The 18,198-nt window shown below is 45.7% G+C and overlaps 9 protein-coding genes across 9 annotated transcripts; 2 read left to right on the plus strand and 7 right to left on the minus strand.

The window, feature by feature from the left end:
• Positions 1 to 339: 339 nt before the first annotated feature.
• On the minus strand, positions 340 to 1,302 carry N7469_001099 (HNH endonuclease signature motif containing protein; the record flags this gene model as incomplete). The annotated part of the gene is made up of 2 exons (XM_056640019.1): positions 340 to 812; positions 879 to 1,302. 2 exons carry the CDS (start codon positions 1,300 to 1,302, stop codon positions 340 to 342), a joined length of 897 nt encoding a protein of 298 aa, XP_056505776.1.
• Positions 1,303 to 1,307: 5 nt separating this feature from the next.
• On the minus strand, positions 1,308 to 1,636 carry N7469_001100 (uncharacterized protein; the record flags this gene model as incomplete). Its single annotated transcript, XM_056640020.1, has 2 exons — positions 1,308 to 1,478; positions 1,553 to 1,636. Coding segments are annotated over 2 exons (255 nt in total), but the record flags the coding sequence as incomplete, so codon positions are not given.
• A 647-nt stretch (positions 1,637 to 2,283) lies between these two features.
• Positions 2,284 to 3,672, minus strand: N7469_001101 (uncharacterized protein; the record flags this gene model as incomplete). Its single annotated transcript, XM_056640021.1, has 1 exon — positions 2,284 to 3,672. The coding sequence occupies one exon, from the start codon at positions 3,670 to 3,672 to the stop codon at positions 2,284 to 2,286; it is 1,389 nt and encodes a 462-aa protein (XP_056505778.1).
• Positions 3,673 to 4,444: 772 nt separating this feature from the next.
• On the minus strand, positions 4,445 to 5,278 carry N7469_001102 (RibD family protein; the record flags this gene model as incomplete). Its single annotated transcript, XM_056640022.1, has 1 exon — positions 4,445 to 5,278. The coding sequence occupies one exon, from the start codon at positions 5,276 to 5,278 to the stop codon at positions 4,445 to 4,447; it is 834 nt and encodes a 277-aa protein (XP_056505779.1).
• A 270-nt stretch (positions 5,279 to 5,548) lies between these two features.
• Positions 5,549 to 6,566, minus strand: N7469_001103 (glycoside hydrolase family 43 protein; the record flags this gene model as incomplete). The annotated part of the gene is made up of 2 exons (XM_056640023.1): positions 5,549 to 6,208; positions 6,270 to 6,566. 2 exons carry the CDS (start codon positions 6,564 to 6,566, stop codon positions 5,549 to 5,551), a joined length of 957 nt encoding a protein of 318 aa, XP_056505780.1.
• A 2,570-nt stretch (positions 6,567 to 9,136) lies between these two features.
• On the minus strand, positions 9,137 to 10,403 carry N7469_001104 (uncharacterized protein; the record flags this gene model as incomplete). Its single annotated transcript, XM_056640024.1, has 3 exons — positions 9,137 to 9,434; positions 9,531 to 9,752; positions 10,093 to 10,403. 3 exons carry the CDS (start codon positions 10,401 to 10,403, stop codon positions 9,137 to 9,139), a joined length of 831 nt encoding a protein of 276 aa, XP_056505781.1.
• Positions 10,404 to 12,007: 1,604 nt separating this feature from the next.
• Positions 12,008 to 13,192, plus strand: N7469_001105 (SDR family oxidoreductase; the record flags this gene model as incomplete). Its single annotated transcript, XM_056640025.1, has 4 exons — positions 12,008 to 12,447; positions 12,528 to 12,893; positions 12,954 to 13,062; positions 13,160 to 13,192. The coding sequence occupies 4 exons, from the start codon at positions 12,008 to 12,010 to the stop codon at positions 13,190 to 13,192; spliced, it is 948 nt and encodes a 315-aa protein (XP_056505782.1).
• A 399-nt stretch (positions 13,193 to 13,591) lies between these two features.
• On the minus strand, positions 13,592 to 14,119 carry N7469_001106 (uncharacterized protein; the record flags this gene model as incomplete). Its single annotated transcript, XM_056640026.1, has 1 exon — positions 13,592 to 14,119. One exon carries the CDS (start codon positions 14,117 to 14,119, stop codon positions 13,592 to 13,594), a length of 528 nt encoding a protein of 175 aa, XP_056505783.1.
• A 2,360-nt stretch (positions 14,120 to 16,479) lies between these two features.
• N7469_001107 (Ras family protein) lies at positions 16,480 to 17,455 on the plus strand (the record flags this gene model as incomplete). Its single annotated transcript, XM_056640027.1, has 4 exons — positions 16,480 to 16,491; positions 16,677 to 16,791; positions 16,871 to 17,146; positions 17,217 to 17,455. 4 exons carry the CDS (start codon positions 16,480 to 16,482, stop codon positions 17,453 to 17,455), a joined length of 642 nt encoding a protein of 213 aa, XP_056505784.1.
• Positions 17,456 to 18,198: the final 743 nt, after the last annotated feature.

The following is an 18,198-nucleotide window of genomic DNA, read 5'->3' on the forward strand; positions in this document are numbered from 1 at the left end:
CCCCCACCCAAGCCAAAGCTGATCATGACTATTTAAAAGGCCATGTGTGGTAGTGGCCTACAGTGGAAGCGAGAAAAGAGAAGGATGATTCATTCAGTAAGTAGGCTACGTGACTATGTTTTGAATGGATCGATACCGCCTAGACGGTGAGAAGAGGAAGAGGAACAGCCTGCGTGCCACACCATGCGACAATTACGGAAAACGAGGACAGCCGAATCAATAATACTGGATCTCCCTGTTGATGAGATCAGAACTAAGAAGCTAAAGATAGTGGTCCGGTCCGTTATCTTGCCGAACCTGTAACTGCGACAGTGACAACCGCTTTCCCTTTTATGCAAGTTAGTATGACCATGGTTTATTCTCAGTGTCAGAAGATTTCCCTTGTAGACGTCCTTGTTTCTCCGTAGGACGTTGTTTCTCTGTAAACTTTTGTGAATCGCACGTTTCGTCGACACTCGAGGGTAGCGGTGAGAGACCGCTCACTGTATTTTGCTTCTCTGGAGGACATGGCTGTGCTGTGGAATTTTGGGAATCGGATGTTTCGTTGATGTCCAGATGTAATAATGAGAGACTGCTCGCCGCAAGAAGATCTCCGACGTTGGTGTTTCCACTCGAGGCAAGTCCACCACAGTCTTCAAAATCTTTCAGGGTCTTGTCGATTCTCTCTGCCTGGCCACTCATATGTAGAAAGTTTCCAATACAAGCGTGGATTTCGAGAAGTTCAGAATCTGGAAGTTCCCAACTTCCTTTGTGAATTCTGAATTTGACAAGCCGATTCTTAGGTAAACTTCGGATTGGTCCTGTGGCAGTATCTGGAAAGGTCTTGATTCAATATTGATGAGCAGCTCCGGTTCTTTGAAAAATAAGTCTGAATTGACCAAATTCGATGTGAAGTAGAGAATCTAGCATGAGAACATTCTTTTCCGAATTGATATAATCTGAGTTAAAGGACATATCACGAAGAACTGGAAAATAGCGTCTGAGCTTAACCCAAATCTTTGCATGTCTGTCCACTGCCTCGCTGTTATTGGTCTGAAAGGACCCGAGTGCAAATGGAATAATATGGCAAGTTTCAAGATGGGTCATTATTGCGTTCCGTGGATGAGCGTGGCCGTGACTGTAATACCCCGTTGCAAGACATTTGTTGCCATCTCGTTCTAAGCACCGGTGCCGTAGTTGCGACTGGGAACTTCTACTGATAGGCTCGATGTTTAGACTTTTGAGATTCTCAATTGAATCTTCAACACCAGAATGCGGAGACGGGGTAATTTCAGTGGGTGTCTTGCCACCCTGTGCTTTCATAGGAATCAATAAACCAGTTCTGATGCTTTGAACCAGTTGGCGAAGCTTCTCATCGTTTGCAGACCCTGAAACGTCCACCAGATAGGAGGAAGGATCCTGAAGAAGTCACGGAGAAAGTCTTTTTTTTTGTCCGTAGATTCAAGTGGTGCGTAACTATTCAATTTCCGATCCAGTTTCTAGTTTGATTATGAGTATTGAAAAGATTAGAAGATATACAAGGATTCATCTTCCCGTCTTTAGAGATACTGACATTCGGCCGATTATCCAGATTGGGATATGTTTGAAGCCAGTCTGGAGGATATAGTAGTTCCAGGAAAAGCAAGACGGCCGAATTGCTGTAACAGTTGAGAAGGGGATTGATGATGGATGAGTACAATTAGTTGAAGTCTTAACTAGAGGGTGATGATGAATGAGTGCGATTGGTTGAAGGGAAGTTGAGTGGGGGCGGTGTGGGCGCCGCTTTCGCGGAAGGGCTGGTTTCTAAGAACCGGGATCTTACGGTCCTGGTCAGATGACTTAAAGAGTTTCCTAGGTGATTAATTATGTGGGCGGCCTCTCATCCTCACTAACTTAGAATCCAATCCAATCTACTCGTTACAATTGTTTCCCATCCACGTCTGTCTTACTCAGGAAGCTGGCCGGGATAAAATCGGATATACATCGTGCTGCCTTTTCAAGGCACCCATTCATCTCGGATAAAGACTTAGGTGTCCTAATTGAGAATGGAATGATAAGTACACTAATATATCGTATATTTGACATGACCATTCTCCAGGACATACACTGACATTCACAAACAGACTCGGTAGAGCGGACAATACCTATTGGCTTAGGTAGGCTCTAGGCCGCTACTACTATAGGGCACTAATACTTATGCATGGAATCAGATTAGTACTATGGATTTACCCTAAATTCATAGTATTGTATACGGTATACACATTCTTTCCAACATTAACGGCACATCCGCACTTTGTATATTGCTTACGTTACACGGAGATGGGCAAATTCTTCCATAGTTGATTCCTGGTCGAGAGAATCAGAAACATATTTCCAGCGGTCGCCCACTATGATCATTCTTCGCCAAGTATGGGTTCGATCAAGGCAGGTCTCGCCGTCACTAACACATTCTTGGCAAAGATCGAAGTTGTTCTGTGCGCATATATCGCAATGATAGAGGGTATCATATGAAGAGATTGGCGATTCGCATGTATCGCACGTTGCCTCGAAATCCTCCCATTCTCGGACAGTTGTCCTCATTTTCTCACAGTCTATCACCTGGATGGACTCTTGATTAAGTAGTTTCCATGTAGCATGTACATCCTCGTCATTACTCCCGTATGAAGTCTGCAGGTGTTCCTGGGTGGCTGATAATGGAGTGCGATTCGCGAAGGTTGCGGTTTGTTGGGCTGAGCTCCCGTAGTATAGAAGCAGTTCAACGATGTCCTTTTGTGAATATAGTGTCGCAAGAAAGAGAGGGGTGCGGCCTTTCTCATCAGGTTCATCGATAAAGCTCACAGGGTTCGAACTAACTCCATCACGTTGTCCATACTTCAGCACCGCATAAACAGCATGTATGAACCCTTTTTGTGTAGCAAGATGGATAGGTGTTTGACCTTTTCTATTTTTCGCCGAGGGGTCTGCATTGGCTTCCAACAAAAGTTGCATTGGCTCGGTAAGTCCTAGTGAGGCAGCAAGACACAGAGCGGTGTTACCGTCTGCATCGATTCTGCGTTCGATATCAACATTGTGTTTCATGAAGATCTTGACAATCTCAGGGCCCCGACTGTAGCGCAACCCAGAGAATGCAGATGCCAATGGTGTAGTTCCCCAGGTGTCTGCTACGTGAGGATCGGCACCCTCCTCCAAGATCGTTGACACGATTTGCTCATTACCACCCTTGGCCGCCCAGTGCAGAAGAGTCATGCCATCCGGTGCGATGAAATCGGTTTTGGCTTTAGCGTGAAATAGCTGATAAAATATATTCTCGTCGGGAATACGTGCAGCCCATGCTAATGGAGTTCCACTGTATGCATCGGGTGTCCCTGCTTCATTAATATCCACGTTCCACGCCAAAAGAACCTCCACGACATCTTCGTGTCGAAATTGAGTAGCTGCTAAAAGTGGAGGCTCCTCATAAACTTTAAAGTTGATTGATGCTCCCTTTTCAAACAGAAGTTCGAGGATATCCGCATGTCCTGTGTAAACCGCCGATGATGCCACGGAGTTTCCAAATCGACCCATAGCGTCGACATCTGCCCCCGCATCAATTAACGTCCTGACATTCTCAAGAACGCCAGCTTCAACTGCTATAGTCAACAGTGATTCATCGCCGGATAATGAGTCATTGGGATTAAGGCCTGCAGACAACATCTTCTTCAAAGTGGCCACTCCACAAGAGCGAACAGCCCGATCGACGACACCATGACACCGTTGCGTTACGGCCTGACGATATAACCTTGAATTAAGGTTGTTATGAAAGAGCCTGCAAGTCTGAGTAAAGGCATTTTTGTCGGATATGGTCGCTAGAGTATCCCAGATGTCGAGAATCAATTCAAAGGGCAATCCGAGAAATTCCATACTTCAGTGGGCTTCGACGAGCCGGGGAAGTAGAATGCTTAGATCGCCAGCTTTCTGCAAGTTGCCGGCCTTTAATACATGGACATATCCTGAGTGAGGCTGTCAGAATGGAATCATCAGTAGTGGTCGCCAGGACTCGGAGACCAAAAGTGGATTCCGACCGCGCAAGTTTGGCAGAACAAACCGTCGAAGGTTGAGAATGCGTGCGTGGATGAACGATGTGGCTGTGCGAGTCAACCCTGCCGAAGATGATTTAATATCAAACTTGAATCAGTCATCAATACAATTCACGTATTATGTAGTAGACTTGACACTAAGTATGGACATTGCAATCAGAGAATACCTATTCTCTGATTACAATGGTTATTAGACAAATCTCATGGCTTCATTCATAATTTAAAAGTTCAAATTGTCATGCAAACCCTTCTAATATCCCAATATATACATCGCAGCCCTGCTTTATGCCCAAGTGTCTTCTACCAACACCAGCCACGAATGAATCTTGATCTATCCATCAACTACCTATTTGATATTAGGTAATGTCTTCTATTATGACTTAAAACTATTAAATTCTCACTTCTCCACAAAGAACAACATCCTCTCCAAATGGATACCATTTCACATTCTTCAGGCGAGCAGCTGACATCGCGTGGCCATCTTCATCAAAACGTCTTGGGGGAGACACAACAACTCCACCTTGGCCGAGCCACGTCGGTGCAATGGTGACAATTACTCGATCGACAAGTGCCATTGATCTCGGCTCCAACAAAGAATTGATCACATGTGCACCGCCCTCGATCATAACGCTTCTTAGGCCATTCGCACGAAGTGTCCTAAGCAAGTCAGACCAATCGATTCGATGTTGCCCATCATCTAGATTCGTCATATTCAATTGAAGAAATTTCCCTCCATATTTCTCCAACAGCTCTCGCTTTGGAGCTGGTACCTCTGACAGAGAAGTGACGATCCAAGGCGCTCGGCCACGACCTTGTCTGCAAAGTTGAAATAACTTGCTTTCATCGGAAAATTCCCATCGAGCACTGGGATCAATGACAATTGGTCGCGGTTGGCCTTCTAAGCCATCTTTCCCGTAACCCCCGACACCAGCAATGCGACAATTGAGACCCGGGTCATCGGCGAGAGCAGTTCCCACCCCGATGAGAATGCCATCGTGTCGAGATCTAAGGTAATGTGTCATGGCTTTTGATTGAGGACCCGATAGTACAGTCCGTGTGCCCGGAGATAGAGCTAATGAGGAGTCAAGTGAAGTTGCGAATGTGAGGGTCGTGAAGGGCATATCTGGACGCGGGGTTGAGCCATCTTGTGGTGGCAGTTGAGGCTCTAGAAATGCCCTGTCTGATTCAGGAAATTCTAAGGCGTCCCTGGAGGATAGGGACATTTCAATTGTACTGAAGTGTCTAAACTTGATTTTTTTTTTTTCAAATCATTGGGCGTTTTGAGTCGCGAAGGATAGAAGATGAAGATTCAAAAAGGAAGACGGGGCGGGGAATATTATAGTTGTTGCCTCATAATCAAGGCATTAGGATTAACTTAACTAACTATACATCGAACTGCAAGATGGTTCTTCACCAACAATCCTTGAGGATACTTCTCAATGACTACAAATCAACTTGTATTTGATAGAGTATTTAGGGGGTATAGGAGTTTCTCAATCAATGGTAATCACGCCGTTGGCGCAAGTGATGTCGGCCACCCACATGGCACGCCCCTTATCCATATTTTCCCCATTCTCAAAAGCGTGGAATACAATCTTGGAGCCGTCTGAATTGAAATCAGATCCACCAGGGCCTCCCAGATCTCCAACATTGCTCGGATCACCCGAGACTAACAGAGGGGCGTCGGGATCTCGAGCCTTCGTATAAGGACCTGTAAGGGAACTAGCCGTCGCATAACTAACATCGTAATCCTTGGTGCTGTAAACATTGGAGGAAAAGGAGAGGTAGTATGTCCCATCCACATTTGCTAAGCTAGGAGCTTCAATCAGCGGGCCATCCGTATCATCACGGTCAAGCAGCTGGGTTGGGTCGCCATTCGCAGTAACGGCATCGGAGTTGAGCCCTTGCAGCATAAGCGGGGTGGAATCAGATTGGATACTGTTGCCGTCGATCTTGTAAACAACATAGTAGGTGTCACCATCCTTGAAGCCATCGGCATCAATCGCACCACCCTTGTCAAGAGGGCAGGCGAGAGCATTTTCTTCGGGAGTATAAGGCCCAGTGATGCTAGAGGATGTCGCAGCACCAACACAGTGCTTGGAATCATCATCGGCCGACGCGGCAGAGAAGTACATGACAAAAGTGCCATCATCCTAGAACGCGTTAGTCTGGTTGTCTTAAGAGTTGTTCAGAAATAATGGTGACATTGCTTACCCTTTGTATTACATCGGGAGCCCAAATCGCAGGAGTACCGGCGACCCAACTTGGAAAGGGGCCTGGCATAGCATCATTGCCAGAAAGTAGTTTCCAAGAGGCAAAGTCAGAGGATGAAGCAATTTGAACATTGACGCCGTTTCCACTGGTCGCGAAAGCATAATACCCATCGTCCGTCTGAATAACACATGGATCCGCAAAGTCGGTATCAATAACACGAGTAGGCTGCGCGACAACAACCCCATTCATGAGGAGCGCAGAAGTAGCAGTCAGGAGAGCTGGGAATTTCAAATTCATCACGGCAACGGATACTGCCAGTCGTTATTATGAGGTGGTTGGGAGTATAAACTATACAAGATGCAGGGGTTTCCCGCAATCTTTATAATTAGCCTTTCTTGTGCAAGATCGAAACCTCGCATTCGATCCCCCGAATGAGGAAATGCCAGCTATTTTCTCCTCGAACCAAGACTGGCTGTGCTCTGCTCTGCAGCACTTCAGCCCCGGGGCTTTCTCCACACCCCCTAGTGATCGGCATAAGCCACTAAACCTGGTAGGGAAAATGGACTTTGTTTCTTTTTTGCGATTCACCGTTGGAAAGCTAAGATTGATGTCGACAAGGAAGAACAAGTAATCTGGGCATACTTTTCTATTTTTGACTGGAGTATTAGTACTTATAATGCGAGGATAAGCGTTGTCGTTCCCTTCGTAGCATTGGCAGAACGCCGCTTGAACCCCCAAAAGTGAGATTGACGGGTTTTACTCGTGTTTCAGGGATTGAATGACGTTGCATTGGTGGCCTTGCTTAAAGTTGAATTGGCGTCTATAAACTACGATTGCTTCAAGACCTTAAGTTGATACAGAAATTTACAATTCGCTGTTTAGATGATTCTAACTGGCAGTTTATGTTCTTGATGCTGGACCATGATTTCTTATGCAACCAATTAAGTGGCTATATTATGAATAAATTTGGACTTTCGAGTACTTTATTCCTCTCGATACAGTAATCTCTCTGGCTCATAGAAACCCAGTCCATTCATAGCAATTTTAATATTTACTCTACCCCATCAACAGATCCGCAGCGAAGGTAAGAGAAGGCGGACTTCGAGGCTTTCCAAAATGCACCCTTGATGCCCATACCTTCTTGTCTTCCTGGTCCTGGAAATGGAAATGAGTAGTATGTGTCTGGATTAGTGGCTAAATCCCAGTCAATGTCATTTGGCTTGTGGAGTATCGGCAAAGTGGGTTGAGAACTAGAGATGGTTTGGACATTCAATACGGTATGACTGTCTGATATCGGTTGTGTATGTGATTCCAACCGGACTCTCTTCGTTTTGCTTGAATTTGCCTTAATATTTCTGAAATTGGTGTTACGATGATTCGCGGGCCGGCTAAGACTGTTTTCTGCCCCTGCTATCATAAGTTGTCTCAGAGGAGACGGGCCGGGTCTCTTCTTTCTGGGGCCTTTCGCTAATGCTTCGGCTTCAACCCGGGCTATATTGTACTTAGTTTGCCATTGCTTCCATGAAGTGATATACCCCTGGTCAATAAACCCGTTTCCTACACCATTATTTAGTACGTAGTTAGCAACGTTACCATGATCAATTTGAATTGCCCCGGTCCTTGGGCGTGTGTCTGACATCCATAGACCATGAGGAGTATAATACTTAACAACGTGGCCTTTCATGACGTGCTCAAGATTCGAGCCCCGCAGCAAGTGGTTAGGTAGAACATTGCAATCAGGAATGTTAAGAATAACTCTAACAGGGTCAATGTATAGGTACGCTCGATTCAAGATAGAGAAAAGCCAAAGGTCCTCAGCTCTCGAAGCAAACTTGGGGTTTGTCATGATCACCACGAGTGATTGTTCAGCGAGAGTAGAGCTTGCGTAATAGACAGCCTGTCCAAACCAATTGAAGTGGTGGATATTCCTGTCCATTTTTGCAAGCCTTTCTCGCCGTTCAAACTCGGCACTTACAATGACGTCTTTCTTGTGGGGCAGTTCTAGTTTTGTTAGCCTTTCGACTTCAAGGTCGTATATCATCTGGTCTAGTGGCTCCATTTCACTTCGTGGCACGCGGCCTTGGGAAGTTTGATAATAAAAGTTGGAGTCCGGTGATGGCGTTCTAGGTCGTTCAATCTTGGAAGGATGGCATATCTGATCATTTCTAGAGCTATTATTAGTAGTATACGGCGTATAGTGTTCCTCGGCCCGTGCTTGGACCGAACCCGAGGCGAGTTGAGAATTCATCGTGGTAGAATTTCAGTTTTCTCTACGAAAGAGAAAGATGTTCAAGGCCACGGGCTTAGCACTGGTCATAAGAGTGCCACTGTAAGCTTTTATAGATTTGATGTTCAATATTCGGCGAGTGTGCGACATAATGAAAACACAATTCCATTGTTGAACAATGAAATCATCTTTCCATTGTGATGTCCCAAGTGTTGTTTCTGTTTATCTTCGGCCCGTTCGACGGCTTGTCATTATGATATTTCAAATACCGTAATACGTTCACTCAAAAGGACAGCTGGAGAAAAGCTGCACCTGGGTGGCGCGAGACTTCACGGTCTGATTTCAGGGAATAAAAAAGGCCATCATCATTACTATGTCAGCAGCGCAAAATCGCATCAGCATCAAACCTAGGGAGAGTTATCTGCCTATTGACCGTCATGTTTTCAATCGGTATTAAGGCATCAAGGAATTTTGTGTAGACAAAATGAGATAAAAGGCTGGAAGATTTTGCTGTAGAGATCGGTAGATTTGGCTAAGCCACGCTAAAAGGGTATCAATCCACTTGGGTTCAAACTATCAACGAGAGAATTAGGGGAATTGAGACCTCTCCATGTTTCATGATTGACAAAGATCACCATAATCAAAAGACCCGTCTTACTTCCTCCGATCTGTCTTGGCCTTCACCCCATCTATTCTCCCACATATCGCGCTCAACATATCGCCAGCCCATAGGTGCACCACCCATACCCCATTGAGCCTTCATCTCGGACAAGTTCACAGGGCGGACTAGCTCGTAGAGCTCAAGAATAGGATATCCATACTTGGATTCTTTCTTCTCGGCGTTGAAATCTTCGTTGCCTATGCCAAAAGGCTCAGTTGGGACAGAGCCAGGCTCATGGCGCTCATGGCGTGTAGTAGCGGGAATCACAGCAATGTGTCTGGATGGATCAGTATGAGAATCAAGAGGCAGAAATAACAAAAAAGAAATGGTGAAACGAGAAAACCAAGAAGAGAATACGTTTGAAAGAACTCACGTAATGGATGCTCTGCCTTGACCTGCATCGGCTGTCTCATAGAACCATAATCTGGTCACTCCGTCTCTAAGTCGATACTTGCGATATTCATGATTCTTCTGTCGACTAGCAATATTCGCGAGATGTACTGGTTTTATGGCCATGATCACATCAGTGAGTACTCGATCCGGGTTTCCTTTGGCAGGTGATTTGACCTTCGGCTTGCTTTTGCCTGCCGGCGATCTCTTCAATATTCGAGTGGTCATATCAGGTTTTAAGGTTAGAGGCGTTGGAGACGCCTTGAACAACGGAGTAGTTCAGGGTGGTCTGCATGAAAGACGCATTGCCTATCAGCGGGGGATGTGAGGGCGCCATTTTGTGGAATATAATTGAGAAGGAAAGAAGAGTTAAAGTAAGGAAGAAAGTTGGAGAAGAAAGAAGAGAGAAAGAGCATGGGAGCTCGAGGTGTCGTACCAAGTAAACAGAACTGTACGTATGGATTGTGTAATTCTGCGTACTTTACTCTCGCAAGCGGGACGCGCCGCAGTGAAAACCAACAAAAGTGGCTGGTATTGCTACTTACATCCAACCTTCACCATCTGCCCCCAAGAATTTCGACTGATAGACGATTTTGAAATTGATATCAGACCACTCAGATAGGAGATCAAGGACCCGTTTGTAATCTACCATGCGCATATCAAGATTATCAGGGACTTCACGGTATGATTTCTGGTATTTAAACTCGTAGTCTTCGACAGGCGCAGTGTCCACAAAGGTGACTTCAACCGTGACAGAAGGTAGCTGAAGATCTGCATTTGCCGCCACCTCTTCCATCCGCTTTTTAACTTGTTGAGCGAAGCAAAAGGTAGCAAAAGACAACAAGCGTGCCGGCATGAGGGGAGTTATTCGGCTGTGCTCCCGCATGAATGACGATAGGACGAGTTGGAAATTGGATCTGAAGAGGTGGTAAACCACTGGAGGTATTCCCTCTGTTCAGGGCCTTCGCAAGAGCTCCTCTCTTGTCGTTCGCGAGAATCTCATCATTTGAAGAGGGCAAGTAGCACAGGCTCAACGAGATGCTTCTGAAAAGCATAGGAACCTCCACCAAGCGTCATGCACTTTGCCATCATGAAATGTTGCAAAAATTGGGCTCTCGGGTCTGAGGGTTGATACCAGTGTTTCAATGGCAGACAGTATCTCTTTGCAGCTGATTGCTTGTAGTGAAGTGTCGCCGAGCCGGGCTATCTGGGTCGTTGCTGGCGCCGAGTCAGCAACGGCTGCAAGCAATGGAGAAAGTAGTTTGTTCAAACTTTAGGCAGCTTTAGAGCGATGAGCCAGAGATACCTGCTGCTGCTGAGATGATAACGTGGAGTGATACTGCATTCTCGGACGAACAGCTGGAGATGGATCAAAGGAACAAGAGTCGGTATTGAGTGAAGAGGAAAGGGAAAGGCCGCAGTGAATGGCGATTTGGCATGTTTTCAGACTCAATCATTTGACCTATACTAATAGTTTGACATAGATTGCCGCATCAGAGTACAACGACTGATCCCATATATTATGCAAAGGTTTATCAATTGCGATACAATATACTACAAGCAGAAGTTCAAATGCTTTGGAGATACTAATACTATTTATGCCATGTATGTCTTTGTATTCTTTTGTGTTTTTGTTTGTTTTGATGGTTGATGCTATTAGGGAAGTCACGACCGAAAGATCCAACCTGGGCACCTTCCTCAAATGGACACTCGATCATCATTTTTGTATGCACTTTGCAGTCACTAGATACTCACCGTGTAGTAGCAAGAAACCTATCAATAAAAGATAAGTTTGAATTTGAACTTGAACTCACCTCAAGTGTATATATTTTCCAAAGGCACCATTTCCATACTTCAGCCTTATCAGATCCACCCAAACATCATCATCAAATGGACACTAACGAACCACCTACCACTTAGGTAGGTACCTAGTAGACTAGTGCTTCATAACTGTAGAATTCTAGATGAAAATTTGTATCTCAAGTAGTACACTCGTTTATGCTTAAATTTTTGCTAGTTGTTTGACTGTGGTCGTAATTTGAATTCACAGGGTATACAGGCCCGGAGCAATGGAACTCCGGGCCCCGGAAATGAACTCCTCCAGGGACTACGCTAGAAGAACAGATTCAAACCATCCAATTTCTACCTAGAAAGAGGTATAGATTGAAGCGCAATCAATCCAATGCAGCAGTGCAAAAGTACAACCAAAAGAATGTAAAGCAATTGCTTTTCTCTTCGGCATTATCCCGATATTTTGAGGATTGGACGGCATTATCCCGAACAAGCTCTTACTCACACCTTACCAAAATGGTGCAATCTTCAATTCGGGAGGAAAGCCGAATCGCAGCAACAAATAGCCGATTACATAACCCGATATGACGCCAATTATCCCCGCACACCTTGAAGGTCTTCTTTCCATTTCTTTGCAATTCGTCTTGCATCGTGATTGTTTTCCTCTCCATGAACCACCTCAGAGCTTGCACTCGACCAATTCAACTTCTACAACGACTTTCCGCACTTCCCCGCATCTCGCCTCTATCCGCAACGTCCAACCCGTTATCTACGGCTTTACAACCTACCTCCATTCGACGAACCATGGCCTCCGCAATGGCTAAGCGCCTTGAAGGCAAGACCATTCTGATTACCGGTGCCTCTTCTGGTATTGGTGCTAGTACTGCGAAGGAATTTGCTCGTACCTCGCCTAAGAACTTGAAGCTTATCTTGACGGCGCGTCGCATTGATTCCTTGAAGCAAGTTGCTGCGGAGATCAAGGAGGAAGTTGGTGATGGTGTCCAGGTTCTCCCTGTCAAGCTTGACGTGAGCAACCCAGAAGAAATCAATAACTTCGTTCCTTCCTTGCCGGCTGAATTCAAGGAAATCGATGTCCTGGTCAACAATGCGTGAGTCTTAAACCCCCACTACAACCCCCGCTCTCAATTGGAATATCTTGGCATAATTATTGATGCTAATTCATTCGCAGTGGTTTGGTCAAGGGCGTTGCTCAAGCTCCTAATATCGCTGCCGAAGATATGAAGGTCATGTTTGACACCAATGTGACCGGTCTGGTCAATATGACTCAGGCTATTCTCCCGATCTTCAAGAAGCGTCCCGAGGGTGGTCGCGGTGATATTATTAACATTGGCAGTATTGCCGGCCGTGAACCTTACCCTGGTGGTGGCATCTACTGTGCAACCAAGGCTGCGGTCAAATCTTTCACCGAGGCACTGCGCAAGGAACTAATTTCTACGAGAATCCGCATTATCGAGATTGATCCCGGACAAGTTGAGACGGAGTTCTCTGTTGTGCGTTTCTACGGTGATAAGTCTAAGGCTGATGCTGTCTATGCGTGAGTGGTTTCTCTTCATTGCCATACAGCGAGATAGTGCTAATGTGCCTTTCTTTTTAGGGGCTGCGAGCCGCTCACTGGTGATGATATTGCTGAGGTTATTGTCTTTGCTGCGGGGCGACGTGAGAACGTGGTCATTGCCGATACACTGATCTTCCCCAGTCATCAGGTATGTGCTGACTCTATATCCTTTTCCTTTTTTTCCCCCTCTCTTTTGGCTTACTCTTCTCTCCTGCTTCCTGGATTTGACACTAATTATCGCCTAGGCCGGCGCCACATCTATGCACCGCAAGTCTTGAGCACATTGTATTATCACCCTGACCATATAAGGAAATTATAGATAGCATTTGTCGGAGACATTCAATGTATGGTTTCACGATACAAATCCTGGATACAATGATAGGCGGCTGTGTTACCCCTCATGCAGCGCAGTAGAATCATGTGAAGTGGGGTTATACCACCTCGACGAGACTGAATGCGATGTGAAAACTTAAGATACTATAACCTTCTCTGGGCTGTAGATGGAATGGTGTTCATCTACTTAGTACGAGGTCTATACTGGGCAGTACATGGTTTGAATCTGTACTTCGCATGTGCATGTACATATGGGATAACAATGTAGAGTAGCGATTCATTGGTTTCTTTTAAATAATCATACAGATCAGATTTGTAGCGGAGACGCACAAAAATCAGATTCATTATGAAGTATTAGTATCCATGGTGCAATGTGACAGGCCACATAAATTCGAAGCACCAATTGGGCGTGGTTGTTCATTCGCAGCAGCACTCATGGCGTGTAAGTTACCCCAGTCCAGAATCTCCTGCTGAAGCGCGGACAAATCATCACATTCGATAATTGTCTTCCCATCCACGGGTCTTTGAAGTTGGGAAAGAAGATGCAGAAGCCAAACTCGACAGGTCTGAGTCGGGTGATTTAGGTTCGCATCTTGAGACCGAAAGGTTCGATCCAAGTGGGGATACAACTCCTCTGGTACATCGGCGATCCGAAAAAGACCCACGAGCAAAAACTGCTTCATGATAGCGACGGTGCTTCCATGATCGGGGATCCACCCGGGTCCGACGGTTTTGATGTGGTACTTTGTACCTCCAGTCGTCGGGTTCTCATGGAGGTAGAGGGCCCAATGGTAATCGTTTACGATGGGAGGATCATTTCGATTGAAGAGGAGAACATAGAGACTGCCAGGTAGTAGATCTGGTGGAGCCATGGGGGGGGGGGGGATTGCTACTGTAATCAGTAAGATTTGACGTGTTCGGTATGTTTGTGTTCTTCACGATTTGGTGGGGAGTGAGGCGATGAAAAGAGGCGCCTAGTATTTAGGGTGACAGGCTGTCAAAACCTGTCCGTGATATGTCTCACAAAGAGGGTTAATCGGATTGAATGATTTGTTCATAGCTGGATCACTTGCATTCACGCTCGCACAACAAAGACAGATGTCTGGTGGAAACAGAGTGAATGTGCCACTGGCCGCGGATTACAACAGCTGCAGGGCTTTGCTTTGATCTGTCACCGCCTGTGCGTGTGGGCATGTCGGGCAATTGATTGATCATCTGCAATTAAATTGATCAGATTTCTGAATACTAAGTTACTCCATGTGGATTCCATAATATGCAGTTGTTTATTAGGTGTACAGTCAATTTGACGGATTGACTTTGCAGGTCCATGGAAGGGCAAGTATGTGGCTGTCTACCCGTAAGGCACAAAAGCAGCCAAGATGTTGAAACCCATGGATGATATTGACATAAAGCATATTTACAACTAATTAACAGCTATCAATATTGGACTGAATACATGTGGCAGCCCTGCAATAGCCAGTTTGAGACTTTGAAGAAAACAAGCAAGCATGTAAGCCCTACCTGGTCTATATAGTTACATAATGTGACCTGACTCCCAATAACACCGGATCACAACGGGTTCAATCTTGGACAGCAACTGATCTGCAGGTTTTGCATATGTCAAAGACGGCGTGATCCGCGGTCGGGCAGAAGGAGACATTGAGCGGGGTCCTCCGTGAAAAGAGGGGATACATAGTATATGTGAGATGTGCGAAATGTGATGAAGATGATTCGGGTTGAGTTGAGAGTTTGAGTGTAAATACTACATACACCTGTATACATGGGCATGTATGTACGTATACGTAGAAGATATCCCATTCGAGGATTTCAGTATAAACTTCTGTCTTTCTACCGTTGTACACACCATATTTATTCCTACTGGCGCATCGGGATGATGCAATGAGTATGCAAGGTGAACAACTCCTGCAAGCCATTGTCAATCCACCTGGGAATATCATTATCAAGAACGGTGTCATGCTGTTGGTGCCCGAAGCTGCACTTGTCCTCGCAGTGGTGAACAACCATGTCTTCCATATATATAGAGGAAAAGACGGAAAGAAAAGAATTGCAAGCTGTATGGTCCAGTCGTGTGTACTTCATAGTTTATGAAATCTCCGCAATTGGCTGGGCCCAATTGCGCCCGTCACAACATCACAGCGCTAGGCGTGCGAACTAAATGCCCTGGACCCATCCTCCCCACCGATCCACTTGAGGAGAATGTTGATGGAGATGGAGCTGCTCAATTCTTCTTTTCAGAGTCTCGACCATAGAGTCGATTGTTTCTTCTAGGAGTAGTAACTTGTATTCAAGTTATTAGGCAGTCTCCTTTTATACTTCTAAATGGACTATTGTGTATAGTAGTATAGTACACTTAAGTCTTAGATTGAGCAGTGATAAAGGATTCCACTAGCTAGCCCAGTACCAAATCAAGTCGAATCAAAGGAAAGCAAATAGATGAAGTTGAATTACCTTTCTTGCCCAATCACGCCTAAGCACGCCTCTCCTGAGTTCTCCACGCCGCAGCATCGCATTGCATGTCTCCGTATCAAGCAGCAGTCAGTATCAACATCGATATAGCCAGCATCTTAACTACTCCAACATCTCCCACGACTCTCCTCGTCTACCTACTATTCCACTAACTCCATTATCCCAACTCTTGACTACCTCTTAAATTAATTCTACTTATATCCCATTGTAATATCCGAACAACAAGGGTGCCCCGCGCAGTCCCACCGAACCGAGCCAAACATCGCCCGCCGTGAGAACCTCCTGATTTTCCCAGAATTCCCCTTTCTCCGTTCGTTTTTTTTTTTTCTGTTTTCCACTTTTCCCCCCTTTTTAACCGCGGAACTAAAAAGACTTTCTCCTCGAGTCTACTTCTGCTTGGATTTCATTTTGGTTTATTTTATTTTGGTTTATTTTTTATTTTTACTTATTCTTTATTTTCGATATTCCGCTACCCTCTCGCATCTTCACCTCCTCTAATTACGAGTATCATTGGTGATCTCTTATTTTATTATATTTTATTTTATTTTTGGGCTGTATTTTCCTTGTTTTATTTTATTTTTGTTGCCCACCTCTCTCTATTTTTTTTTTTGTTGCGGGCATAATTTGATCGGCCCCTTCGATCTGATCTTCCCTTTTCCGACAATCTTCCCTCCACCTCCCCTCCCCCCCTTGTCGACTTCCCCGACTTTTCCATCACCTTTCATTTTCATTGCAAAAAAAAAAAATGGCTTCCAAGGTGAGCTTAACCCCTGTTGCCTGGTCTGGTTCGAATGACTTCTTCGCCCTCGCGCCAGTTGTATCAGATCCGATCTTCTCGCCCTCCCCTTCCCACCCGCCCCCCGTGTCAGGGCTCGGCTGTGAACCTAACGAGATCTCGTCCAATTGCTCATTGCTGACTGCGCTCTCTTCTCTGTCCAACAGTTTCTTAGAGAATACAAGCTCGTCGTTGTCGGCGGTGGTGGTGTTGGTAAATCATGCTTGACTATTCAGTTGATCCAGAGCCACTTCGTAGATGAATATGATCCAACAATTGAAGGTGAGCGAGTCCAGCCCTATTCAACACGCCCTACCCCCATCGAACCTCCAATCGCTTATCATCGACCTCAACGATTCAGATTCCTACCGCAAGCAATGTGTTATCGACGATGAGGTGGCCCTTTTGGATGTCCTCGATACAGCTGGTCAGGAGGAATATTCGGCAATGCGGGAACAGTACATGCGAACTGGCGAGGGCTTCCTGCTCATCTACTCCATTACCTCGCGCCAATCGTTCGAAGAAATCATGACCTTCCAACAGCAAATCCTGCGCGTCAAAGACAAGGACTATTTCCCCATCATCGTCGTCGGAAACAAGTGCGATTTGGACAAGGATCGCGTTGTCTCGGAGCAAGGTACGTCAATCCCACCATACCATAACCAAGGAGTTCGAGGGGGATGGGAGTAGCTGATTCTTTCCAACAGAGGGTGAGGCCCTGGCCCGACAGTTCGGCTGCAAGTTCATCGAAACCTCCGCCAAGTCCCGTATCAACGTCGAGAACGCCTTCTACGACCTCGTCCGTGAGATCCGCCGTTACAACAAGGACATGGCCTCCTACCCATCCGGCTCTGGAGCTTTCGGTGCTCGCGCACCCGAAGGCAAGATGGACGTCAGCGAGCCCGGCGACAATGCCGGCTGCTGCTCCAAGTGCGTCATCATGTAATTTTCGAATTCTTCGTCGACGCCCTCACAAAACAAACCATTTCCCTCAACCCGATATACGACAGCCCCATCAACTGCAGGAAACAATCTATCCAGACGAGTCTACCAATTTCAACGGGGTATTGGGAAATTGCGGAATTTGAAACGTGCTGGGATACGCGTGTACGTGTGCTTGTGATATAATGCCTCCAGATAGAGGAGAAAGAGATGCGTGGAAGTCGGAGGGAGGGAAAGACACAGGAAAATTGGAATGACGCGAGACCCCCACGGTATTGGGAAAGGAAAAATCGAACTTATAACAACAATATCAACTACAACGAAAAAAACCGAAAGAGGCAAGCAAAACACAGAAAAAAAAATAATCTCACAACAAAACAGGATCACCGAAAAACAACAAAAACAAAACAACAAAAAAAAAAAAACTTACCCAATCCCCCTTTTCCATTCCCAAAAAGCTGGTGTTTCCCCCTTCGTCATCGCCGGGTTCGATCGTGGGTGTTTTCCCCTTCTCCGACGTTTTCTCGCGCTGTGACGAGCCGACATCTTGACTTGACGCCAACCTCGTCTCACGAACTTTGATTCCCCTTTTGTTTTTGGCTTTTAACTCTTTTCTTTTTGTTTCCCTGTGCGGCCCCCGATCTTACTTTAATCTTTTTCCTTTTCCCTTATTGTTTCTCTTTTCTCATTGTTCATCTTATGTTTGCGAAAGAATTGTGTCCAGGTCATTCCACCTATCGTATTGTT

This window comes from Penicillium citrinum, assembly GCF_028827155.1.
Source record: "Penicillium citrinum strain IBT 23319 chromosome Unknown utg000001l:1.0-4955037.0:1.0-4956770.0, whole genome shotgun sequence".
Lineage (NCBI taxonomy): Eukaryota > Fungi > Ascomycota > Eurotiomycetes > Eurotiales > Aspergillaceae > Penicillium > Penicillium citrinum.